A 27,364-nucleotide genomic window follows, 5' to 3' on the forward strand; every position below is an offset into this window, starting at 1 on the left:
TTTTATATATATATATATATATATATATACACACACACACACACACACACACACACACACACATACATACACACATATATAAAGTACTTTATAATTCCACCATTATATAAAATGGATATAGGTGAAATAGACAGATAAAAAAAATTTTCTTTTTTGCAGTGCTGGGGATAGAACCTAGGGCCCCAACCATGCTGGGTCAGCTACCACTGAGCTACACACCCAGCCTCAGACGAATTCTGAAGCTCTCCAAGACATTTGACCCTCCCAAACATCTTTTGTTCCTATGTAATTTTAGGAGCATCAAAGCATTAGTGGATCACAGAAAATCTGATACATTAGATTTTGTTAATAAGAAAATGATGCCCTCAGGCTTAAAAATAAATATGAATTTCTTACCTGCTTTTCGTTCTTTGCAACAGTTTGAAAGATCTGAGATTAAGCTTGGGTGAATCAAATCATCACAGAGGTTGTCATGGTGTTCCTAAACAAAGTGATAACCAATGAGTAATTCTCTATGAAGAAATGTATACAGTTATTAAAAATGGAAATTTTGATATGTGAACGAGTCATTGTAAAATTGACATAAAAACATGAAATAGATGAGAATAAATTTAATTCAACATGGATAAGAACTGTACCCTGAAAATGACATAAAATTGCTAAGGAAATTAATATATATGTTAAAAAAGAAAAGAATGCAATTTTGAAGTTTTTCTGTCAAGGGCAGACAGTATAGTACTGAAAATGATCATGATATCAGGCACAAAGGAAAAATGGGTTCTCTACACATTACTTTGCATACATTATTTTAAGCCAAAATTAAAGAACAGAAATCCCAAAGTGTGGGTTAAATTCAATCATTCCATCTCTAATCTAGCAAACGAAATTAAGGAAAATGTGAATGGCTAGAATTATAGTTATAGCTGGTGTAGAACGAGGCAGACTACACAAGTAGTCTGAAGTATAAGAACTGCATTAAAACAAGAAAAAAAAACGAAACAGATAAATGAGTTAACAGGGTGTTTATCTTTTAAACATGAGAATTGCACCTTAAAGTGCTCAAATTTCCTGTCTTCATCACAGGAAAGAAGCCAGCTTTTGTCCATGTTTATCCAAATGAAAAGAAGAGAGAGGCAAGTTAGAAAGGAGGAAGACTATAAGCCCTGTAGAAAGGCCAAGTGAACACAGGGCTGCTGGAGCTTTCCAAGCCAGACAGGCCTGTGGTCTGGATCAAAGTCCCCTCTGAATCACCACCTACTTGTATAGCCTCAACCCACTCATTTTTCTTGAGTGTTTCCTTTTCTCCATTATACCCATCCCAAGAGCAGCATGTGCTAAAAATAGTTCTGCCCCAGACCAACCTCCTTAACCTGCTGTGTCTCAAGTCAGTTCTCTTTCCCAACCAGGAAAATGTACATACCAAAACTGAAGCAAGTTAACATACACACAAAATTCACTGTTACCTTTGGATTTATTTTTAATTAAAGCAACCATGAAAGTTAGCAAATAACTTGAATTTTGTAAGCCAAGCAACATGGGCCAGCTTAATAAACAGACCGTCAGTTGTATATGCCTTCCTTTCAATCTAGTGGCAGGACCCGATGTTTGTTGTATAATACTTTTAATAACAATTTTACGTATCATTAAGATGTTATCTCTCTGAGAAGTTAAACAAAAGATACAAATAAATAGTGCAGTATTAGAGATCCAAATGAGTTCTTTAACCAAAAAAGCTGATAAAACATTTAAAACAGCAACTGACTATGTAGACAGAAGGTAATTACTTCATTTTGACTTTAGAAATAGGTCTACTGGCATAACTGTATGTTAAAACGCACATGGATTGAAAAAATATTTGTATTTCTGATGTACCAGACACTGGTGCTAATTTCATATTGTCATCCTATTGAATGCTCAAATTACCTGGTAAGGGAGTTACTAATAATGTCCTTCCATAGGTAAGGAAACATGGGCAAGAAAAGGTTAAATAATTTGCTCAGTTATTACATTTTTGAGTCAGAATCTGACAATAGGCACTGACTCCTGAACCTCCTCTATCAACCTAACATCACTCTTACCTGGGTTCACTGAACAACCTCCAAGGCTAACATACACGCCCAATGGGGTTAATCCTGTCCTGGAGCATACTGCTGTACAGATATCAGAACTGTCCAGAGATACTACTCAATGATTACCACCTACTTCCCACCAGCTTCCTCTTTTCTCATATTAGCTAAGCTTAGAGAAACAAGTTTGGCTTTACAATGCCCATCAATCACCCGGGTTTCTTGAGTAGACAAAGGTTCTAATGCTTACTCTTGAGTAGGGCCTGAGAGGCTGCATTTCCACAAGCTCCAAGATGACAATGAAAGGATCTGGTTTCTAGAAATTATCACAAAAATACTATGGGAATGTGTATAGAAACATTCACTGCAATACTATTTGTAATAAATACTGAACCAAAGAAAAAAGGAAAAAGTTTGGTTGTAAGACTTTTTTTGGGGGTGGGGGGCGCAGAGGGTCATTTACCAGGGATTGAACTCAGGGGCAATTAGCCACTGAGCCACATTCCCAGCCCTATTTTCTATTTTATTTAGAGACAGGGTCTCACTGAGTTGCTTAGCACCTCACTTTTGCTGGGGTTGGCTTTGAACACTCGATCCTCCTGTCTCAGCCTCCCGAGTAGCTGGGATTACAGGAGTGTGCCACTGTGCCCAGAGGTTGTAAGACTTATTTTTAAGACCAAATATTTTGGATAGACAGGTAACAGACTGACACACTAATTACGATTAACTGATTGATGAAATGTAAGACACATTTCCTTTTACACTAGTATGACACATGACATTTCAGAGGTATGCTTTGAAGAAAAATTAATTTTTACTCATTTGCTTTAGGAAATATGACTCTCTTCTTACCTGTAAGTTCTCTGCAAACAGCTTGCCAGAAGGTTTCTTCAATACAGAACGAAGTACAAAGGTCTCAGTGGATGGAATGTCCCTTCTGCTCACAGTGGTAGTTGGTGACTTGACCTCGAGGACTGTGTTTGAGCTTGCTTCTGCTGTCAGTGTATCAGGTGAAACAGCATTGTTCGATCCCGTGCCCTCTACCCAGTCAGAAACCTTGCATCCTAAGATGAACACGTGACTGAGATGGGGGAAGATGTCCAAATCTACTTGTTTTAGACCAAAAATATTTGATGTATTGCAAAGACAATAACGTGCTATGAAGAAATTCAACCCTTTATGCATCCTCCTCAGGGAGTAACATCTGGATTTAATTTGGACATATAAAAAGCGTAGACAGAGAAGTGGCATCAGTATTGTAATTCAAAACTGACTACTAAAGGTAAAAAGCAAGTAAGAGGTGTTGGCTACCATAGAAATTCAGTTCAGAGATGGAGAAAGGCACACTGGATGAGCCAAACACTGCTAGCTTACCTTTGCTCATGATACTATCACTGTACTGTAAAACTAACCTGAGCAAACCACTGAGTACTGAGCAATTTTACTGTTGAAAATCAGAGGCACTGCAATATGCAAGGGAGGTGGAAAGGAGAAGCAGGTAAGATTATCAAACCAAACCAAAGTCAATCTGTCACACCTGTGGATTCTGCATTGGTAAATGCAAGAACCCAGTTAAATCTGAATTTTATTCTAGTTATTTATGCATAAGGAATTCCGACTATAAAGGAAAAATTCTGAGACATTTAAATAAAAATTTATTCTTGTTTATGAGAAATAAATTATAAAGTAAAAAAAAAAAAAAAGGCAGCAAGGGAAAGCCTAGGAAGCATGAAGGAACAAAGAAGTAAGAGTGTGAAGTGACCAACAGCAGGGTCAGACGAGCAGTGCCGAGACACACAGGAGGTTACCAGCAGCCCGACTGTTCCACATTCCTGCAGCAGTACAGAGGAGGCAGAGACTGATCGCCTTGGATTTCCAGATAAGTGGTTAAAATGGAGGAAGTCGCGAGGATAAGACAGAGATTGGAGGTATCATGCAGGCCTCCTGTCCAGGTGCCCCCTTAACAAAGGGCTTTCTATCTCATTTTACAAGATTGTTTTACTCTTCTTTGGAGGCACACTGTCTGAAACATGACATCTTGGGAAGAACCAAACAGCCAGAGAGTATAAAACGTGAGTCGGCATTAGCCTCCAGTAACAGGCCCCACTGCCACAGCAGACCGTCTTTTCCTGCCTCACTGCAGAACTTTTGGGTAGCTTAATAGGATGCTCAAATGGAATTTTGACCTTTATTATGATATGACCACTTCAGATAGATGGTAAAGTAAGGTGACTGGTAAAATGACAATTTTTATTAGCTACACTTCAAACTACTTATAGACTATGTCACTCCTAAGCAAAGTCATATGACAGTAAAGCAAACAGAACTGGTAAGGAGGCAAGAGGGGCTTATGTCATCATGGAGACAAGCTCATAAGCTGGCTGTCCTTAGCCACAAGGCAGGCATCCTTTTTAGGATTAAAAATTTAAAAGTCAGAGCAGACACTCACTACAAAAAATGCTAAAGAAGTTCCTTTTCAGGGTAAGGGAAAATTCCAGAGGGAAACTTGATCTTTAGAAAAGGATGAAGAAGAGCAGAAATGGTATCCACTAGGCAGATATAGAAGGCGAGCTCCCCTCTTAAATATTTAAAACAAAAATTTGTAACAGCTACAGGATTACAGTAAAGTAAATATATTATATGACACCTACAGTACAAGAACTAAAAAGTCATGGTGAGGGGTAGGAATGGAGCTATAAAATTGGTAAATTTCTATATTCTGTATGAACTTGTATAATACTAATTGTAAAAGACTATGAGAAGCAAAGAATGTATGTTGTAGTCCCAGAGCAACAATAAAAAAGGATGTAACCTATGTAAAAGTCAATAAATTCAAATGGAATTCTAAAAAGTCATATTCAAATAAATCCAAAGATGGCCAGAACAGAGAAGAACAAAAAACTGGAAGATGTATGATAAAATTGTGGATGTAAATCAAACCATATCAATAATTACTTGAAACTTTACTGAGCTAATAAACACTGCAACTAAAAAATTATTAGAATGAATAAAAAAGCAATATACAACTATGTCCCACCAGAGTTTTATTAAAAAAAAAAAAAAAAAAAAAAAAAAAAAAAAAAAACAACCAGGCAGGATAAAAGCAAACCTGAAACCTTGGTAGCAACTTTCAATACAAACAAACTGATTTGGGGAAAGGACAAATAACTTCTACATCCTATTAAGACTCTTTCGGTATCCTTAAAAAGAGAAATAAGTAGCACAATTTATATATGGTTCTTCTCTAAAAAAATAAACTTGTTAATATATTTGTAGGCCCTACTCTTTGTATTATATTCTATTAGCTTGGAAATACTTCACCAATTAAGATGGAAGTTCAAAAAATAAATCGCTCACATTCCAATAATTCCAAAACATCCCTACTAGTAATTTGAGAGTTCGTAAAAAAAAGTAGTGGATGATGTTAGCGTTCCCAAGTTTTAGTGTGTAAGTACACAAATCAAAAATGTCTATGGAATGGGGCAACCAGCAAAAATACTAAAGAAAATTCTCTACTTACCACTTGAGGCCTCTGGGAGCACTACACAGCAAAAAGATTCTTTCACTACACATCCAGGCTGGCTTGAACCAAGTTCAGATGATTTCTTAGAGAAAACAGTTAAAAAGTAAAGAAACATATTTTATTATATACGGTATAACTGAAACCTGATGCAGATTTTAGTAGGCATTATGGATTACCTGAAAATTTGGTGTTCAATCACCTTTATTATCTAACAAACTCAAAGTGTACAGGAAACTAACAGAGGAGTATTCAACTTAACTGTATCATAATCATCTCACGAAAACAATTTTCAATCCCCTAGAAAAAGTGTGAAGGATATATTTTTGTTGCCTTTTGAAGCTGCTACCTTTAAAGAGGAACTTCTCAAAATAAAGTGTTAATAATCAAACACCAAAAGATATCAATAGCTAGAGTAAAAGAAAATTAATGGCTAGGATAGAATACACATTCATACTAATTTAGAAACCATTTCTATACTTTGGTACTTGTCCAATGAATCAAAGTTCTGATAAGAAAAAATTACTATGGTTTCTATCATATCATGTAATATTGACCAGAATAATGCAGAGTAAGCCGAGATTATAGACAACTCTGGAACAAAAATAAAACCTATTAGACCTTGAAGAATCTCTAGTGAGTATCAAAGATATATTATGCCAGTCACATACAGATCTAAGTGAGAGAGAAGGTGCAGAAGAAACTTCCAGCTATCACAGTGTTAGGTGACACTCTCACAAAGCAAACGAGAACCTACTGTATTACACCAGAACAAGGAACATGAAGCAAGAGAAGCTCCTACTTTAGTAAAATTCATGTTAGTTACTGCCCTTACAGAATTTTGACAGCTTTAGGTAGTTAAAAGCCACAAAAGTCCCTGATGTACTTGAAACAAGTGAGCAGAGCAAGGAGGCATTGCAAAGGGCACCCAGATTCCCAGCCAGTGTTAAACCAGACAGGATCAACAAGTGCAAGACCCCACACCTGAGCAACACCTCCCAGAGATCTTTTTACTTGTAACTGATGTTTAAATAATCTGTCTATTCAGATTCTACCTTCCCCAACAGACAATATGCTTCTTGCAAGAAAGAGTATCAAACCATGACTGTCTAGAACAATATATCATGCAGATGACCCAAAACTTAGGTTTCTCATAAAGTCCTTTGTGAAAGATCAACATATCTATCAAAACTATTTCTAGCCAGGTCTTGGTGGTACATGCCTGTAATCCTAGCAACTCAGGAGGCTAAGGCAGAAGGATCACAGATTCAAGGCCAGCCTCAGTAACTCAGTGAGGCCCTAAGCAACTTAGACTGACCCTGCATCAAAATAAAAAATAAATAGGGCTGGGAATGTAGCTCAGAAGTAGAGTAACCCTGGGTTCAATGCCCAATACCAAAACCAAAAGAAAACAAACCCAATAAATCTGTATCTAGTAAATGCTAAACCACAAAACACAACTTAAAACCCTAGCATCTATATGTCACCAAGAAAGCACTAACACTGAAATAAGGCCTGGATAGTCTTAGACTGCCTATGCAGGAAACCAGAGCTCCATCTGTGTGTTTAAATGAGTCACCTCAGGAAGATGTGCAGAAGCCTCAGCAGCACACATTCTGTCCACATCCACGCTGAGGATCTGGAGATCCATCACTCTTCTTTCTCCGTTGCTGAGTTTGTCATCAGAGCTGCTCTGCAAGGATATTCTCCTACGTTTGCATGATAACTTTTCAGAGAACCCAGACTGCTGACATTCACCAAGACCTTCCATGTTGGCTACACATACAAAACAACATAGGAATAAACATTTTTTTGTACAATACTATTTTAAAATTGTATACATTGTAAAAATTTTAGGAAAATTCAGTGTCTAAATTATCTTTTTTTTTCTTTTTGTGGTACTGGGGATTGAACCCAGGGCCAAACCCCTGGAGATACCAGCTGAGCTATCTCCCCAGCCTGTGTCTAAATTATCAATGAATCTTTTTTTTTTTTTTAACACATTTAACCTTTTTTACTCAAAAAGGAGTTCAAGTTGATAGGCAAGAGAATGACTACTAAAAAGACAATAATGAATTTGATTATTAGAAGACCTAAAACAGAATGATATACCAAAATAGATTTGCATTTCTTTTATTTATCTTTTAATTTTTCTAAACTTACCATGAAGCCTTTTATTTTGAACATTTTGAAGGATGTGGTTATATTCTAATACTGTTGTTTTTATTGTGTGACTTTTGTGAAAAAATATAACTGTAATGTGCCTCAGTTCTTTCTTGCTACACACAAAACAACCCTAATCCTAAACCTTGAAAATTTAATGTCAGCAGAATTAGAACAATGATGTAAATAAAATTAATTTTAAAACTAGGTAACTTAGAAATCACAAATACAAATTAGGACATCTGAATGGGTTGTGTACTGTAGAAGTGAATGAATCAGACCTGTCTTGGGTTAACAGCATACTGCACACAAAGTGTTGAAATGTACCTGAAGATGCTTTAAGAAGTTCTATGGTCTGGACGTGAGGTGTCCGCCAGAAGCTCATTGTAGGAGAATGCAAGAAGGTTCAGAGGAGAAATGATTGTTATGAATGCCTTAAGCCAATCAGTGAATTAATCTCCTGATGGGAATCACTGAGTGGGGTAACTAAAGGTAGGGTGTAGCTGGAGGTGGAAATTGGGTTGTGGCTTTGGGGTATATATTTTGTTATATGGTGACTGGAGTCTCACTCATAATGTTAACTGCTTCCCTCAACCACACTCTTCTGCCAGGATGGTGAGCCTCACCTCAAGCCTAAGGAATGGAGTTGGCTGTCTATGGACCGAGACCTCTGAAACTGTGAACCACCAAATAAACTTTTCCTCCTCTAAAATTGTTCTTGTCAGGTCTTTTAGTCACAGCAACAAAAAAGCTGACTCAAAACAAAAAGTCAAAAGAGAATCATCTGAAACCTAAGCATGTGAAGTGCCAAAGGAAGAGTTATACTGATTGTAGTAAGTCCAAGATTTTGTTGAGCTTTGTAATTGGAAAAATCAGAAATGACTAAAAATTAACCAAATGAATTATAATTTAAGAGGTACAGCAAAGAATACAGCAGACCATTAAGATATCAGATTGGATATATCTGGTTAACCTCAGGGTTGGGTATTTGGTATTCACATAAATGTTTGCCAAACTAAAAGAATCATTCTGTTAAAAAAAAAAAAAAAAAAAAAAAATCAAGGTTTATAAACTCAAATTTGCTACATAACCTATTCTAAAGTTGACATGAGTTAATTAGCTCCGACTTTTTAGAACTTGGAACTTAATTGCAATGATGTGGAAATGAAGGTTCAGGAACACTTGATCAGATTTTTTTCAAGAGAAACCAGAAATCTGGATTTTTGTGTGACATGTCCTAAATTTTAAACATTAGGCTCCATCTAAAAATATAACTGGACTCTGCAAAGACTGTTTTCACACAGTGAAACTAAATATTCTTTATATCTTAGAAGATTGTCCTTATAAACAGAGGTCAGAATAGAGAGTGAATTCTTGCTACCCACTCAGGCCTGCAGTCTCAGATCCTCCTTCCACTTCTGAGAATTCTGGACAGTCAGTCATTTTCTCATTTTCCTTTATGGAGTGAAAAGCTGACTGGAAAGCGGATATCCGCTCTTTTAATGAGTTAACATTTCGATATAGTCCAGGGCTGCCCTGTTATAGAACAAAAACACAGAGTATTATCAATCAAATACAGTTTCTATATTCTAGGCCGATAACCACTGACTCCAAAACTAAACAAAGACCTTTTGAAGACCAGAGGTAATGAATCGGTGTAGCAGAGCCTCTTCTCCCTGGAACCCTGCATTATCTGTCTGAATAAGTGGTATACTATAACCATTTTAGTCTCCCCTCTGCTCTTCCCAGTTTTTAGCAAAGAGGAATAGCTAAGTGGTATGGATAGATGCAAAGCTATATGCTGGCTAATAGTGACTAATGAGCCCATGAATCATACTAAGAGAAGCCTGGAATAGATGGAAAATGCTACAGAAAGGAATTTAGGTAAAAAGTATACCCAGTAATCTGGGATTAACAGTTCTTCAAAGGATTCCGAGGCCCTTAAGTGCTTTCTTTCATACCTTGACATCCATTACCTGAAAAAGTTAAGTTTTGACAAGGAAAGTAATTTAGTACAAAAATGTATGAGAGAAGACAGCTCAGGAGATTATATGGAGGGAACAAAAATAAACAACAGAAAAATACCACACTGAATCCCAGAGGTGTGGCAAGGGAGGAGGGGCAAGAGGATCCTGCTTATTTAGAAATTTATCAAAGGTTGTGCTACACGTATCTATTGCAAGTCATCTGTGACGCCTTTGTCACCTGTTACGTCTCAGCATACCTTCAATCCAAGTTGGTCTCTTTACTCATCCTTAGTCCACAAAAGTCCCCTGCCTGGGGAGGTCAGAACAAGCACAGAAGTTCCTATTGGCTCTTGACATCCCTTCTCACATTGCCTTTGGCTCTCCCTGGCTAACTTTTCCTGATTTTATGGGACTTAGGACTGCAAGTCAGCCATTCACTTAACAAACTCAGATGGTGTATGCCCAGGAGCTCTCTGGAAAACCTTCTGACAGGGCTCCAAGCAAATACTGATAGAATGAATTTACATTAGCAGGTACAGACATGCCAGATCATGACAAGTAATATAAAATTTAAGAGTTCTGTCCATATAAATAATAAGTTACTAATAAGTTCTCTCTGCAGGATTTTTGGTGTTTTTGTTTTTCCTTTCTTTATTACTTGGACTAACATATTTTCACTGACAGGAGCTTGTGGCAGTTCAAAAATTCACATCAAAACGCAAAAGTAAAGCAAGACATTACCTTCCCTTAAGATATCATATGGAGGGGAAAAAAACAGTTAAAATCTTGAAGTCATGTTGGATGATCTGTTTATATATTTGATTCGATTCCTAGTACACTCATAAAGAAACTCTATTACATAACAGCAGAACGTTTTAAATTCAAATACATTTGATGATGTAAACCTTTATGACATAAAGGACACATACCACTCAAAACGTCTGTGGGTCACTCATCTCTGTGAGTGATGGGTCAAGATTATCTCAGTGGCATATGAATTACCTTGAAAGAGCTTTTTGACACTCTCATTTGAACATGGTAGGGTTGGTTTAATGTTCTAGCAGCTTGGAGCACTTTGAAATGCTGCTTAATACAAACTACAAGTTTTCCTAATGAAACCTTTCTTTTCTGCTAAAGGAAGAGAACAAGGTTCACATACTAAGTAAATGAAACAGTCAAAACACACAGATTTTTTCCCGTTTTTGTCTTCTCAATCATGTCAGTCAGCCAACATTCCTTTCTGTGTACTAGAAACTGTTCCAGGAGCTCAAGATGTGGGAGGAATTACATTCCAGAGTGAGATTCTGAGAACATATTAAGGTAAGTTTGGGAACAAGAGATGTTATGGAGAAGATAAAACATAAAATGTGGCCAAGTCACTAAAGTACTGCCTTGCCTCAGCACAGAATGAACTGCGGGAACATCTGCGTTAAAGCCATAATAATGGGAAAGTTGTTTAAGGGAAGAAGGTCTACAAAGACCAGGAGAATCGAGCAGAGGCCCTTGGTGGAAACAGGATGGAGCAAGAGAGCCCACTGACTGGAAGCAAACAAGACAAACCAGACCAAGGAAAAGGACCAGAAGGCTTCAGGATTTAAATCAAGGCATAACAGAAAGCCATGACAAAGTTTTAAGCAGCAGAGCCCATGATCTTATTAATACTTTAAACACACCTCTTTGATCTGTGGAACAAAAGGTGGATTAGGGAAAGAGGGAAGTATGGAGCCCAGTCAGGAGGAAGCTGTTGGTGACCCTGGCAAGAATCACATTAGAGTTGTAGCTGTGAGAATGTGAAGAATTACAAATAAGTTTTTGAAATGTAGTCAAAGGTAGCCATAAATATGGAGATTAGGACTAAGGAAGACAGGAACCAAGAAAGATTAAAAGGCACATGACCCAAGCAACTAGATGATGACAGGTTTCCCTGGAATGGGAACAGCTAAAGGATCTGCTGTAGGGTGGGGTTCTACAGTTCAGGTTTGGCTAGGTTATGCTGGAAGTGTTTATCAAAAACCCAAGGGAGCGCTGCAGTTGTAGCTCAGTGGTAGAGCACTTGCCTAGCATGTGTGAGGCACTGGGTTTAATCCTCAGCACCACATATAAATAAATAAATAAGATAAAGGTATTATGGTCATCTACAACTAAAATAATTAAAACAACAACAAGGGAGCAACTGAATAGGCTGCTATTATCCAGGAGTTTTGAGATAAAGACAGACATTTCAGACTAGTCTGTGTATAGATGATTCTCAAATCACAGAGAAGGGGATGAAGACGAGCCCTGGGCACATCAGCACTTCTGCAGGAAGAAATGGAAGGGCAGGAATCAGCAAATGAAACACTAAACTGACCAGTGATACTGTAGAAAATCAGGCTAGGTGGTTTTCACAAACCCAGTGCTGACAAGAGTCCTTTCAAGAGAGGGAGTCGCTGGCAGGATCAGAGAATAGCAGGAAGGAATGAATCTAGCCAGAGCTGCAAGTTGGTCAAGGAGTTCTGCTGTGATGGGGACATTAAAAGGAGACAGGAGCTAGGTCTGGGAAGTGGCCCAAAGGAGAGGAGACAGTAATTACAGAAGAAAACCCAGCTCAGAATAATATACATGGTCAAGATGTAAACACGAGAATATTGACATAACCCATACTGAGAAGCTGGAGAGGATGGGAAGTATGTGATAAAAGGTATTAGGAAGAAGAGAGCTGTATTCATGATCCATTGAGACATCAGTAGCAAATGTCTAACAGGGAGAAAGTAGTAGCAGAATAACCACATTATTAAGAGAGATGGAAGCAAATGCCAACAAGATCAGCTACAAAAGCTGAAAGCCTTGGAAAAGGAGAAAAGGGGTGAGGGGAGGCAGCTATAAATGGCTCCTATAAAAATAAATAATCCAAGCAGCTTGGGAGGCTGAGGCAAGAGGAATAACAAGGTCAAAGTCAGCCTAAGTAATGCCAAGGAGCTAAGCTACTCAGTGAGACCCTGTCTCTAAATAAAATAGGGCTGGGGATGTGGCTAAGTGGTTGAATGCCCTTGAGTTCAATCTCCTGTTCCTAAAACAAACAAAAAACCAAAAAACTCTATAGCACTAATTGATTCTTTAAAGTATGTGCGTGAATATTCAATTTTATACTCTTTACCATGGCATTCAAACTTGGTAAGGAATAAGAGGACATAAAGTGGGTATAGAAAGGGGATATGTGGTGAGACCAATAGCTGGAAGTTTCAATGCAATGAAGTACTACTGAGGTGAACTGGAAGGATGCAATATCAGTAAAGAATGAGATAGCTGATGGACAGGCTTTGAAGATGATACCAGGAAGTGGCCACAGAGAAGGACTGATGAGGTAAAACAGAAAAGAGATCCTTGGATCTGTAAAAGTAAAAAAACCTAAGACAGTCAGAACGTTGAATGTATCATCCATGTGATTATTGGAAATTCCAGAAAAACAGCAGAGGGAGAAAGATAGAGAGTACTGCCCCTCAACTTCTCCTTTGAAGTTTTTTTTTTTTTTTTTTTTTTTTTTCTAAAATGGGGCAGAGGTGAAGAAATAAGGGATGAATTCTTTAAGCACATAGGCCTATAGACTTTATAAGAAAACAAATTCTACTAGTGTATTACAGAACATTATGGTAAGTTAGAACATGTGATTTTTTTAAAGTTATTTTACTCATTAATTCAACAAATGTCTTGGGCAAGGAAGGAACAGAGGATGAAAAGAACTGACAAAAGTGCTACTGAGGATATTTACAACAGAGACAAGGTCAGAGACATCACTGATTTGTTCAGAAAACCGTTCAGGTTAAAGGACCTTAGCTTAGGTAAGTGTAGCTTACTGGTCGAACACTAGCCTAGCATGAGTGAGGTCCTGAGTTCAGGTCCAGCACTGCAAAACAGAAACAAAAATCTCCAACCAGCTTGCTGTGGCTGGGGTGCAGTGCAATGTTAGAGCGCTTGCCCAGCACGTGTGACACCCTGGGTTCAATCCCGTGCAACACACACACAGAGTTAAAGAAAAAATATTCTTTTTCATACTAAAAAGTCTTTACTCCAAATCTAAGAGGTATAAAATATTATTTAGGAATAAGAATTATCAAAAATTTAAAAACTACCACTCTTAAAAAGATTTCTGGGGGGTTGAGGTAGTAACTCAGTGGTAGAGCGCTTGCCTCATACATGGGAGGCCCTGGGTTCGATCCTCAGCACAACATAAAAATAAAGCAAAGGTATTGTGTCCATCCACAACTTAAAAAAAAAAAAAAATATTATGGTTTACTTTTCTAAAAACTACTTTTACCAGTACTTTTACCAAAAAAAGCCTGTAGGCTGGGGATGTAGCTCAATGTACAGCATGTGTTCAGCATTTGCAAAGCCCTGGGTTTATCCCTCAGCCTGCACATGTGCATGTATACCCCACCAAAACCACAACAACAACAACAAAAAAACTTTTAACAATGCCGTATAAAACCCATACTCAAGTAATTTTTTAAATGAGCACACAATCACATGATATGTGTTTGGAGAGGTATTTATGATTATACATATAAGTACATGCATATGAATACCCCTAAGGAAAAGGAGAGAAAAAGCAATAGCAGACAAATGAAAACAGGCTCAGACCAGACAAAGCAAGTAACCAATCAACCTGCTACAGTTTGGAGCATCAGGTGCTTACCAAACAAGGGCCATAGGTGGACTTAAAACTGGAGGAATGTTAAAACTACATCAGGAGCACCTGAACCCAGAGATCTCTCCACAAATGAGTGGGCCATTGTGTCCCTGAGGGAACATGGACACACAGGACTCGAACTCCAATAGCAGCTGAGGAGAGGGCACAGGTCTGTACTGAAAACAGAGCTGTCCAAGGCTCCTCCATGAATAGTGAGATTCCCACATTTCCTTTAGAGCTCTAGGACTCAGGTTTATACCACCAGGGATTCTTCTCAGGAAAGCAGATAAAGTAGAGAAAAAGATTCATAAGTTATATTTAGTTTCCCAGTAAAAAAGTGGTCCGGTTGTTCTACATAGAAATTCACCAGTCAACAAGCCCTGTCTATGCACCGTGAGGTCCCAAGCAGTTTTTCAAAGTGCCTTAGTCTTAAATACAAAGAGCTGAGGATCAACAGACATTTAAAGCACTGAGAATGAGACAATCTAAAACACAGGCCACAAAAAAGGGAACCTGATGAAAAAGACATTTTGCAAGACAAGGAAGAAATCCTCAAAAAAAACAATCCACAACAAAAGACATTCCATCATAAAAAAGCAAGAAATGTGAAAAGTCAGCAATCAAAATATTTGTTGAATGAATGAATGATCAGGGCTCTTCAACTCTGTAAGCTAAAATATAATAGAGCAATGCTTTCAAATTTTTGATGGGAAATATTTCAACCTAGATTCCTATACCAAGAAAAACAATGCAATGTGTTGGTTGAATAAATTTATCAAATATGTGGCAACTCCAGAAAAATGAGGTAGTAAATTAAGAAAGTGGAGGTGAAAGAAATGGGATCTAAATGGGAGAAGAAAGAGTAATTACTAGGGATGGTGAAAGAAGTCACAAAATGATATCTGCCCAGCAAGCCTAGATGGTAACCAAGTCAGACAAGAAAAGGTCAAGAGGACTCCAAGAAAAAGAAGACTGACTGTTAAGGTTTACATTCTTGTCAAGGAGATGAGATATACAGTAAACCAAAAGAAAAAAAAAAAAAGTTAACTACTGGATAAACAAGTTGTGTAAGAAGGAAAACATAATGATAGCTTAGGACACAACAGTTTGTGAAAAATGTCTACATGGTTAAAAAATGCACACCAAACCCTAATTTAAACAAAAATTGGACTCGATGGCATTGGAAGGGGAAAGGGGAACATGTTAGATTAGGCATGGGCAGGACAGGGGAGAGAACGAAATACTCATTTTTCAGTGATAATGACTATAGCAAAATTAAAACACCCCATGCATATTCTAGGAACTGCTGTAAGCACAGCACGTTTATTAATCCTCGAAAAGCCCTTGCTAATATTATTGCCTGATTTAAACTTGGGAAAACTGAGACAGAGAATTTAAGTAATCTGCTGAAAGTCACAACTAATTAGGAACAAAGCCAGGAATCAAACCCAAGCAATAAAGCTCCAGACTCCTCGCTCTTATCTACAACAGGAGACCTCGACACTTCTTTCTACTCTTAAAAATTGAGTACTCTAAGCAATGTACGTTGGTTACATCTATTAGAAGTATTTTAAAAGCCTTTCCAGAATTGTCGATATTCTTTAATTTACTAAATAAAACTCAAAGATTTGTTAATAGTTACAATGTGACACACAAAATTCTATCAATTAATGTTTCATATTCTGTTATGTTAAAATCCAATCTACTTTGCAATATGAGGGTATTTTTTACCCATTCAAGATTTTTTAAAAAATTTTTATTTTTTTATTCATCCTAATTAGTTATACATGACAGCAGAATGCACTTTTAAAAAATATTTTTAATTGTGGATGGACACATTTTATTTATTTTTATGTGGTACTGAGAATCGAACCCAGTGCCTCATCTACGCTAGGCAAGCACTCTACCACTGAGTCACAACCCCAGCCCCTAGGATGCACTTTGATACATCATACATAAATGAAGTATTACTTCTCATTCTTCTGGATGTATGTGATGTAGAATGATATAGAATCATACCAGTAGTGTAGTCATATATGCACATAGGGTAATAATGTCTGATTCATTCTACTATCCTTCCTAACCCCATTCCCCTCCCCTCCCTCCACTCCCTTCTGCTTAATCCAAAGTAATTCTACTCTTACCTACCCACCTCCTTTTACTGTGAATTAGCATCCACATATCAGAGAGAACATTTGGCCTTTGGTTATTTTGGAATTTGGGGATTGGCTTATTTCACTGAACATAATATTCTCCAGCTCCATCCATTATCTGACAAATGTAATCATTTCATTCTTCATTTAGGTTGAGTAATATTCCCTGTATATATATATATATATATATATATATATATATATATACCATTTTCTTTTTTTCATCTGTTGAAGGACACCTAAGTTGGTTCCATAGTTTAGCTACTGTGAGTTGAGCTGCCACATCATTATAGTATGCTGATTTTAAGTCCTTTGTGTATAAACCTAGGAGTGGGATAGCAGGGTTAAATGGTGGTTCCATTTCAAGTTTTCTGAGGAATCTGCTTCTAAAGTGGTTGCACCAATTTGCAGTCCTACCAAAGAAATGCAAATCAAAACTAAGATTTCACCTCACTCCAGTCAGAATGGCAATGATCAAGAATACAAGCAATAATAAGTGTTGGCGAGGACGTGGGGAAAAAGGTGCACCCATGCGAGATTTAACAGCATGCACCAGTCATTTGGAAAGTACTGGTTCACTATACTATCTTCCAAATACTGGCACATTTTATTAGGCAATAGTAAAATACTTCATAAATATTCCTACTGATCAAATGAAATATATCAAAAAATTGTCAAGCTTATAGCAGATCCATGGTTTCTAAAATTTGAATTTCTGAAAATGCAAATTTTCTCATTGGTAAGAATAATTTCCATTTTTGAGGCAGATTCATAGTTCATTTATAAGACAATATCAGCCACAACCCCAAGTCTGACTAACCATGGTTTCTCAAGTAAAAATGATGCTCTATGGAAAAAAAGCACTAGTTTGGCCCATAGCTTAATTACACAGGTTTCTAGAAACACCCAGCATACTTTTGCATGTGCTTCCAAAGTGCTTGATGCAGACCTTCCATTTCATCATCACATTAATATTCAAGAGTTGGGATTCAGTAAAATCAGTCTTCAGTGATTTAAGGAGATAGATGTAGGGAAACTGGTATTATTTACTGTGAATACCTACCAACGAACACAACCACAACCACTGTCTTGGCCCATGCTAAAGGACCAGAAACTTTACTACCACTGGTTTTGCATCACAAGTGCAAGTATCAACAGGGTAAAAAGTAGCAAATAACATTTCACTGAAATCATAAAATAGTTTTGATTTCATGGACCCTCTTGGAAAGGGATTCAGTGACCTTTTTTTGTTTTTGTTGCCTAACAAATTTTAAGAACCATTGTCTCATGTATAGATCATGTCTAAAACTAAAAAATGAAGTGGCAATAAAAGCAAATTATTTAAAAACAGAAGTCCAAAACCAAAAATTATTGTCCTTTAAGACAAGCCAGGTGCATATCATCTTTCATAATAAGCCTTCTATCACTATTTGACATTTTAGGGTCACATATTACTTTGATAAAAATTTGAAAAAAATAGCTAAACAGATTTTCATCAGGAGACAAGTGATTTGGTCATTTTCACAAGGTGTCCTAAACACTTTCTGTAATGAAAGACCCTCATAGCCCTACAAAACATATACTTGTCATTAAATATTAGAAACACAGAGATAATCCACTAAAAAGGTTGCTACATCAATGTTTAAAGCAGCTCAATTCACAATAGCTAAGTTATGGAACCAACCTAGGTGCCCTTCAACAGATGAATGGATATAGAAAATGTGGTGTATATACATATGGAATACTACTCAGTCTTAAAGAAGAATGAAATTATGGCACTAGCTGGTAAACGGAAGGAACTGGAGACCATCATGCTAAGTGAAATAAGCCAATCCCAAAAAACCAAAGGCTGAATGTTCTATTATACGTGGAAGCTAACACACAATGGGGGGGAGTGAGTGGGGGAAGAACAGGTCACTGGATTAGACAAAGAGGAATGAAGGGAGGGGCAATGGGAATGGGAATGGGAAATACAGTAGAATGAATGGACATAACTTTCCTGTGCTCATATACGAACACACGACAGTGTAACTCCACATCATGTTCAACCACAAGAATGGGAAGTTACATTCCATGTATGCATAATATGTCAAAATACTTTCTACCATCATGCATAACTAAAAAGAACAAATAAAATTTTCAAAAAGATTTAAAAAAAAGAAAAGAAAAAGGTTGGAAAACTGCCTCATCTCATTCTAGAAAAACAGACATAAACTGAAAAATATTTGTAAAATAAAGAGAAAGCTCCTCTAAAAAGAAAACCATTTAAATCCAAGGCTGCCTCCTACCCATGTTTAACATCATTTATGTTAACTGCAAACTCTCTGTAAGACACAGAAAACTCTCCAGATCCAAAACAGATGAGATGTTCATCTCATAATAAACCAATTATTTCATAATAAACCAAAACATTTAATAAACCAGAACTCATGAAAGAATATAAAAGAAAATCATACCTGAAAGGGAGAATCATGTGAGAAAGGAGATCTCTTAGCATTCTTTAGATTCCTCTGCTGAGCAATGAAACGAATCAGGTGATTTGTTTCAGGAGAGCCCCGGGTGCCAACTGCAGAACGTCGTCGAGACTTTTTAAGGTAAGATGATGACTTTTCTGTAATGAAATTCTCTTATAAATTGGAATGAAACATGGCAATCATTAGTAATCAAGCCCAAAGAGGGTGACGTACCAGCCTAAGAGAGAAAACATGATAAACACATGCTGTACAATACCAAGTATAGATAACTGGCAAAGTTGTTCATACATGATCAGCTGAATAGGAATCTGTTTGGTCCAATGATTTAGTCCACGCTCCTAAAACAGTGCCTATCACATAGAAGGCATCTATGAAAGTTGTTGAACAATATGATAACACATTTCAACCAGTAGTTTTATTTTTGTTCCTTACTTCCTGTATATAGAGGTGGGTAATGGCTTTCTTTCAACTAAGAAATCTTCCTTTTATAAATTCATTTTATCTACAATGACGGAAAGATCTCCACCTAAGCACCTGTATAGCAGTCCCCCCTTATCCACAGTTTCAGTTACTTGCAGTCACCCAGTCTGAAAATACTAAATGGAAAATCCCAGAAATAAACAATTCATACATTTTAAATTGCATTAAGTAACATGATAAAATCTTGTGCTGTCCAGCTCCATTCTGTCTAGGATACAGAACATCCTTTTATCAGGCATGTCCAGCACATCCACACATTAAGTTACTTAGTAGCCATGTGGGCTATTAGATGACTGTCTTGGTCTGATAGTACCTGTGTTCAAGTAAATGTTATTTTACTCAATGATAGCCTTAAGCTCAAGAGTAGTGATCTTGGTAATTCAAACACAACAAAAAGAAGCTGAAAAGGGCTTCCTTTAAAGAGTACAATAAGGTGTTTAGAGAAACAGAACACTTCATATAAATTATTATAGTAGTTATAATTATTCTATATTGTTATTAATAGTTAAGCTTTTACCGTGCCTAATTTATAAACTTTCCCACTGGTATGTATGTATAGGGGGAAAAAAAACCGAGTACATACAGGGTCCAGTACTATCCTCAGTTTCAGAAATCCTCTGGGGGTCTTTGAATACATCTCTGTGGATGACGGCAGCAGGGTGTTGGGGTAGGGTAGGGGCCACTACTATGCTCTCTTGCTCTTAATTTTTCAAGAGTTTTGTTTTCTGAGATACATACTTACCTTCAGCACACTACCCTGAATTTTGCCCATGTGCCTAAGCACAAAAAAGATCTAGCACTTACAATTCTAAGAGTGATGCTCTTAAGGAATACAGAACAAGTGCCACATTAGCCTTGTCTCATTCATGTCTCCTACTGCATGGTGCCACTGACCTCTCCAGTCTTGTTTTCCTCCATTTCTAAATGTCATTCTCTAATCCAATTCTATTCCCGTATTTCTTTTTTGTCCATTGAAGTCAGACTTCACGGGTGAATTGCATTTCCACTGCTTGAAGACCAGCCCAAGTCAATTTTCTGTTTGTGATTTTTAAAAGAGGCACACGCTGATCTGTCAATGTTATATTTTCTTCAACGTCCACGTATTTTTTTCCATACATGAACATGAAATGTAGGGCTATTCATATTATACACCCTCTTAGATCCCACTGGTAAGGTCAAAAAATGCTTCCCACAGTTTTCCAAGATGGGCATGGAGCACACCTGACTTAGGAACCTCATCAAGCTGGGTGCTCTGAGACCTTATTGCTCCCATCTGCCACGCTAGATGAGTTGGGCATGTGCACTGAAGTCATCCTGTCCATGGTGCAAACCTATAATCCCAGAAACCCAGAAGGCTGAGGGAAGAGGATTTTGAGACCAGCCTCAAACTTAGACATTGTCTCAAAAAAAATTTAAAAAGCTGGGGACAAGCACAGTTGCAAAGAGTTCCTAAGTTTAATCCTCAGTACAACAGCAACAACAAAATCACCTGAACAAGCAAGTTTGCAGAGTCAATCAACTTAAGACACCTATAGTAATAAGATGGTGAGTAGAAACAGATAAAACTGAATTATATTGTTATTTTTATACCTGAAAAGTAGTAGAACAGAATGACAAGTTCTCTTACCTGAAGGGCTCTTAACAAAGCTTTCAGGTGTAATTCCCAACTGCTGTATGGTTACTGTGGAAAAGTTCAAAGGTGATTTAAAAGTATCCGGTGTGTGAACATAAGGAGTCATTCCTGCTGCATGCTTCTGGGGAGTCACAAGCTTTCCAGTTCCCAAAATGAAAGAGGCATTTTCTGAAATGGAGAAGATGTTGTAGGGCATAAACATCATTATCAAGACAAACATCTAAACCTTAAATTTCATGAAGAAGCAACAGATCACCACATACCAGCATCATTAATAGCAGACTCTTTGATTTCAGAAGGCTCCTTGTCTTTTGGATTAGTATCCATCTAAAAGACGAAATTAAAAGAGAGAAACGAAAAGTAACACACCACCAAAATTAATGTTAGACTAAAAACCTTATTCAAGATTGACTTCCAATACAATTTACATCAACATAAAATAGAATTTTTGAGGTGTAATGGCACAATGCCCTTAAAACCACCGCCAATCTTCACACAATAATTTTCGTACTTTGTGTCTGGGCTAGCAGCATCTTGCACTGGTGACATTCCTACAGTACATAAGCATCTTGTCCAAGGATGAATGTTTAAAGCAGGGTAATCCAGCAATCGCTTATACAAAAACAGACACTGTAATGTTTTCTTCTTGGATCATTTTTGCTGCATAGTAAATTGCAATTACACGTCATATGTCACTGATTTTTAGAATACACTTTTCAACTGGGAGGTATGGCAACTTCCTATGTGAGGGAGCCCGGGAAAACTCATTTTAAAAGAGCACCCCGCGTGATCCAGGGCAAGTCGCAAGAGGGTCACCCTCCCCGTCCCCGTGAGGCGTGCCGAGTCCCGGGTCTAGAAACACCCGGGAGAAAGGACACTGCCAAACCATCCGGAAGCCGGAACCCAGACGCGGGCCTACCCCTCACGCCCACCTCGACGCGCCCGGCTCCGAGAGCACCGCAGTGGCCGAGAGTCGCGGCGGTCTCGCTTCCTGGACCCTGGCTCCTCCGGGGCTGCTCCCCGACGTCCGTGCACAGCGCAGCGCCCCGCGTCCCCGCGTCCCACACCCCACCTGGCGGCCCTCGGCCTGCCCACCGCTCCCCAGTCGCCCGCCGCCAGATTCAAACTGCGGCCCCGCCCCCTCGGCGCCGGCGCGGCTGCGCGGATCTCTACGCCGCGGCGCCGGCACGTGCCAACGCGCAGCCCCACTGCCCAGGCCCCTCTCTCGCCGTCAGGCCCGGGTGAGGGCCCCTGGGATCGGAGAGTGGCCACCGCTAGCTACAGGCAACCCCCTGACGAAACCGAGCGACGGCTACCCTGAGTCCCGGGGACTACTTTCGGTGAGGAGCTCGCGGACTAACCATTTATCCGTTTAGCTCTGCCCCCAACCTTTCGATTGGATGCTGCAAACTTCGAAATGAATCATTGGACCAATCCTGACAGAACGACGGACTGGGCTCTTTTACCCAATCAGCCAATCCCGACAGCAGCCGTTTCCTCTGTGGGCGGGGAGAATGGGAGGAGTTCAAGTAGGAGGAGGCACTGACTGGTGCGCGGGTCTCTTCTAGCGCTCCACCTTCTTCCTCCAACCCCGCCTCCGCATGCAGATAAGGGCTAAGTAGAATTGAGCGTGCGCCTGCTCAGTAACGCGTAGAACCGCCGTTTGGCTGTAGTTTCGGCTCTGATTGGCTGATATCCCTTTCAGTCTACTAGCATTCAGCCTCTCTTCCCTTCCTCCGCCCCGACTGGGTTAGTCTGAGCCCACCCAGTGCCGGGCTCTGATTGGCTGAGGGCTGGAGGGCGCCGCGATTTGATTGGCGAAGCTCAGTGTCCGTCTCGGAGCCGTGGGGGAAGGGCCGCAGGCAGGCAGAGGCGCCTAGGGGCGGGGTGGGAAGGAGGACCGGCCAACCCTGGGGTGTGGGACTGAGAGTGCGTGTGTGTGGTGTGTCCGCAAGAGAAGGAAGGTGGCGAAGGGAGGAGAGCCCGAGTGGGTGGAGGGAGGGGAAGGGCGGGAGGAGAAGAAGGTGGGCGGAGGGCCAGGTGGGAGGGTGGCGGCTCACTCAGGACCCGGCGGGGGCAGCGCGATGAGGCGGGTGACCCTGTTCCTTAACGGCAGCCCCAAGAACGGAAAGGTAAGGGGTCGGGAGGAGGCGCGGCCGGCCGGCCGCGGGGGCGAGGCGCCGAGTGCGCGCCGGGCGCAGGCAGGGCTGAAGTTGGGCGAGGGCTGGGAGCGGGAGGTGGGCGTGCGCCGGGGCGCGTCGGGTCCCCGCGGCCTCCGCCGACCCCGGGCTGCGAGCCCGAGCTCGCCCCGCGCCTCGCTGCCCGGGACCAGCGCCGAGCCGGCTGCCCCTCCGCGGTCCTGGAGTCCAGGGTAGGGGTCCGGGCGAAGGGGGAACGCGGGGCGCGCCCAAGGCCGAGGTCCTCTCCCGCCTCGTCCCCTGAGACCCCGCAGCCCCCTCGCCTGGCCAGAGAAGGCGCCTCTGTCCACCTGGGTGCTGAGTAATGCTGCCCGGGAAAGTGGCAGTGCCAACAAAGGCGTGTCAGCCTGGCCAGGTAAAAAGGATCAAACTACCGGTGAAGGGGACCCTGACACCCAGGGCGGGTAGAGGGCTGCAGAACAGGGACGTTTCCCGGTGGTTTTCCTCTGGCTCTGGTAGTGCCCGATCCTCCCAGCCCCGCCGCGGTACAAACTTCTGTACACGTTTGGTTATTTCGCCTGATTTTGATTCCTCGGAAAACTGTGACAGCAGACCGACAAGAGTTGATTTGACAGCCCGGGCTGTGTTGGGCCTTTGTTGAGGGTGTGGTGCTAAATGTTTTTCCAACGCTGGAGCAAGCCAGAATGCGTCCTGTTCCTTCTCTGCCTCCTGCCCCACCCATGAAAGTTGTTCAGCTTCTTTGGAAAATTTTGACTGTTCGAGTAAGGCTTTTATTGTGTTGGCTGAGTGTTACCCAGAAATCACTTAAGTCTTTAGACTCGAGGAAAAAGTAAATTTTCCCACTCTATTAATTGCCAGTGTACTTTGATTCCCGAGCATTCTAGAAACAAATTTTTTAAGTGACAAAACTGGCCAAGCGCACAAAAAATGGTTTTCCACCTACTCTGCAGTTTTGAGTAAACACGCTCTGAAAATCTGAACCACACTGTGGGGTTTATTGACTGATTTTGCGTTCTGGTCTTGGAGATTTACTACTCAAAGAAAACAGCATTGGCATAAAGTCAGTTCTTTGAATTCCCTCACCTTAAAAATGTGCTTCACAAACTTCACATTGTTCAAACCTGTTTTGTAGAGAGGTAGCATTTCTAATCTGAAATGTGTGTTGTTATTGGAAGATAGAGCCAAAATTACATTTGTAAAGCACCCCAGAAGCAAACCTTCCTGTTTTATCCAGCATCTCTGCTGTTAATCCACGAAAGACAGTGTTTAAACTGAGTCTTAAATATTTAGCTAAGTTCTAAATCTCCTCTGAATCCACTGAATTTTTTGGTTATCAAGATGGAATTGATCTTTTTATATTATAAATTATAATTATATTATTTTTTAATAGGCTTTTTTAAAGCTGTCCTGGTTTTGACTAGCATAGATTTTGGGGTTTAATTTTATTTCCTTTAACAATATTTTATTGAAGAATGTCAATATTGGAAGAGGGGCATCTCAAAAAAAACCACAGATAAATGTTTGTTACAAAGGTCATAAAAATCCAAATAGGAAACTACTAATATGATTTAAGTAGTATGATTTTAAAATCTAAATAGAATACTAGTTTGATTTAATATTAAAATGAAACAGTTCTTACAGTCCTTATTACTGAACTGGAGAACATATTCTCCAGAGTTAGGTTTCTTCTTCCTTCAGCTGATTAATAACAACAAAATACTGTTATGACTCTTATTTGAAAAACAGAATAATGCATAACAACCAGCACGTTTTTGTGTGTGTTTGTGTAGTAACTGTTTCATCAGATTGTCATGATCATGACACAAATCTTCATTTAGAACATGCTAAAACCAAGTGCTACTCTGAAATAGAGTTTTCCATCCACCAGTAGAAATATCTGTCTCACTTACATGTCCTTATTTACCTAGTTTTTATTTTTTTTATTTCCTGGTCTTAAGAATAATCTTTTTTTTTTTCAAATAAGTTTTTCTCTTAAAGCTTGTATAGCAGTTGTGAGGCTGTGGGCCATGGAGCCAGGGATATGCAGGCACAGAGTTCTTTACAAGGTAGTACACCACAGGCTCACCACAGATTTTGTGTATAAATAAATGTAAGGGTAACTGGTGAATATTTCTGATGTTGAAGGCTGGTTCCCAGAGTGGGGTGGTATACCACAGGGCGTGCAAGATGATCCATTGGAGTTTAGGAAGAAATACACCAATTATATTTTTTTACTTGATTTAAAAAAAAAAAAAAAAACAAAAACGTTTTTCTAATCTGGAAAACACAGATGCCTCCAGACACTTAGCACATCACCCGATTTCAACTTTTCTGCAAGAAGTGAGGCCTTCCCGTGTGGAAAAGACTGTAGCTAGCCACATCTTCACTAATGGGTTTTCTCTGACATATGTGACAAGATTATGAATACCATTTATATCATGTGGTCTTAAAATCCATTGAATCTCACCAAATTGCCAAGTGACTTTAAAAGATTCCTCCAAAGAAATTGCAGATTAAAGGCAATATTAATTATGCAGGCACAAGTAAACAAGAAGAAAATGGCAGAGCTACTGCTTCTAGCATAGTTCTCTTTGGCTCTCAGAAGTCAAAAAGGGCCAAGTTTTAAAGAAGACTATTGGAAGTCTGGTTTAATAATTGCTATTAACAGTCAACCTCTCTCTGTGTATTTTTTTTTTTTTTTTTAATATTAGCCAGTGATAGTGTGAGGTCATTCTAATTAGCAAGACATTTAAAAATATTTTCCATCACATGAAGACAAGTGGCCTCAGGGTTGGTTTTTTTTTGCTTAAATGTTTAATGTCAATCTTGTATTTAGTAGACTCTCACTTTAATGATAAATATTTCAGGGATTCTTAGTGACTAATAAAAGTCCTCAATATTATTTGGGAAAACATGTCCTTCTGACAATAGTATGTAGTTTGTAAATAAATACACAAATGTTAGAGCACATGTACGAAACATGTACAACAGTGGATTGCACAGTCAAAAAATGTTTCAAAAAAGTGGAATCTTGAAATTATGTGGGTTCTGTTGTTTTTAAGTCACTTTGAAAGTCAGTTATATTTGCACCTTTCATCTTTTCTCAATGCGCTTTAGAATTCCCACTGTTCTCCTTAATAGTCCCCATAAGAGTTGCCATTAAACTGACATGAAATTTCAGACATCTGAATGTAGTGTGTAACTTCTGATGAAACTGATGTCAGTGCTACATCCCTGCACATACTGAACACAAAATGCTTTTTTTAAAAGTTTTTTAAATTTCAGAATATGTGAAGATGGCTCTGCAAATCATGATCCTTTGGTCTACTGGAGTCCCTCATTCTTTCAGATGACACTAGAGTACATTCTGAGTGCCACAGTGCCAAACATGAAGACATAGCGGGCACAGGAAACATCTTCATTCTTTTCTGATGTTTACATCGTCAGTCCAGGAAGTAACTTTTCTTCTGGATTTGGTACTAGGTCAAAATATATTGATGGTATTATAGATCCAGATTTGATTGTTTGTTTGTTTTTTGCGGTGCTGGGGATCGAACCCAGGGCCTTGTGCTTGCAAGGCAAGCACTCTACCGACTGAGCTATCTCCCCAGCCCTAGATCCAGATTTGAGAACCCTTTATACTGTTAGAGCTGAGGAAAGGTGAAAATATATGGAAACCTTTGCCTCTCAAAATCTAAACATTAATAAGGATCCTGTAAGGGTTCACTCTTAAACATTTCATAATATATTGATACATGCAAGGGATGCAATAAAGAATACACACAAAGTTAAAAGGAAAATAATATAACAAATATTCATTAACCTGCCATACAACTTAACTGGTGTATGACCAACAGCTTAATGTGCTCATCTTCTTCCTGATTAGCCTGCCTTACCCATAAAGGCAGACATTTTCATGAATTTTGTATTTCTCTTGGCTGTTTATTTCTTTGTAAATCAATAGTTTTTGCCACATATATACCGAAACTACATATTTTTTGTTGTCAGCTTTTAGACGTATTTCCAGTTGATATCTTTATGAAGTCTTTTGGAACTGGATTTTTCAATATATTTCTGACAGTC

At 39.2% G+C, this 27,364-nt stretch overlaps 2 protein-coding genes across 5 annotated transcripts in view; one reads left to right on the forward strand and one right to left on the reverse strand.

Annotated features, from left to right (window-relative positions):
- Window positions 1–22,899, reverse strand: part of CDCA2 (cell division cycle associated 2) — a 45,984-nt gene extending 23,085 nt beyond the window's left edge. Inside the window, exons 1-9 of the mRNA XM_079139031.1 lie at window positions 22,484–22,899; window positions 21,386–21,449; window positions 21,117–21,290; window positions 18,992–19,146; window positions 9,135–9,285; window positions 7,166–7,362; window positions 5,587–5,671; window positions 2,919–3,130; window positions 397–481 (exon numbers count right to left, since the gene is read on the reverse strand). Of these exons, the coding sequence (XP_078995157.1) occupies window positions 397–481; window positions 2,919–3,130; window positions 5,587–5,671; window positions 7,166–7,362; window positions 9,135–9,285; window positions 18,992–19,146; window positions 21,117–21,290; window positions 21,386–21,449; window positions 22,484–22,486 (1,126 nt within the window). The 5' untranslated portion in view covers window positions 22,487–22,899. The remainder of the gene's footprint in view (window positions 1–396; window positions 482–2,918; window positions 3,131–5,586; window positions 5,672–7,165; window positions 7,363–9,134; window positions 9,286–18,991; window positions 19,147–21,116; window positions 21,291–21,385; window positions 21,450–22,483) is intronic.
- A 240-nt stretch (window positions 22,900–23,139) lies between these two features.
- The window catches only part of KCTD9 (potassium channel tetramerization domain containing 9), a 30,058-nt gene continuing 25,833 nt past the window's right edge, over window positions 23,140–27,364 (forward strand). Inside the window, exon 1 of one of the 4 annotated variants that reach the window (XM_079139040.1) lies at window positions 23,140–23,254. In XM_079139040.1, coding sequence (XP_078995166.1) covers window positions 23,207–23,254 — 48 coding nt within the window. In that variant the 5' untranslated portion in view covers window positions 23,140–23,206. Of the gene's footprint in view, window positions 23,255–23,514; window positions 23,676–27,364 lie in introns of those variants that run through there. The other 3 variants (XM_079139043.1, XM_079139042.1, XM_079139039.1) reach the window with 3 other exon arrangements.

Source organism: Sciurus vulgaris (assembly GCF_902686455.1).
Source record: "Sciurus vulgaris genome assembly, chromosome: 5".
Lineage (NCBI taxonomy): Eukaryota > Metazoa > Chordata > Mammalia > Rodentia > Sciuridae > Sciurus > Sciurus vulgaris.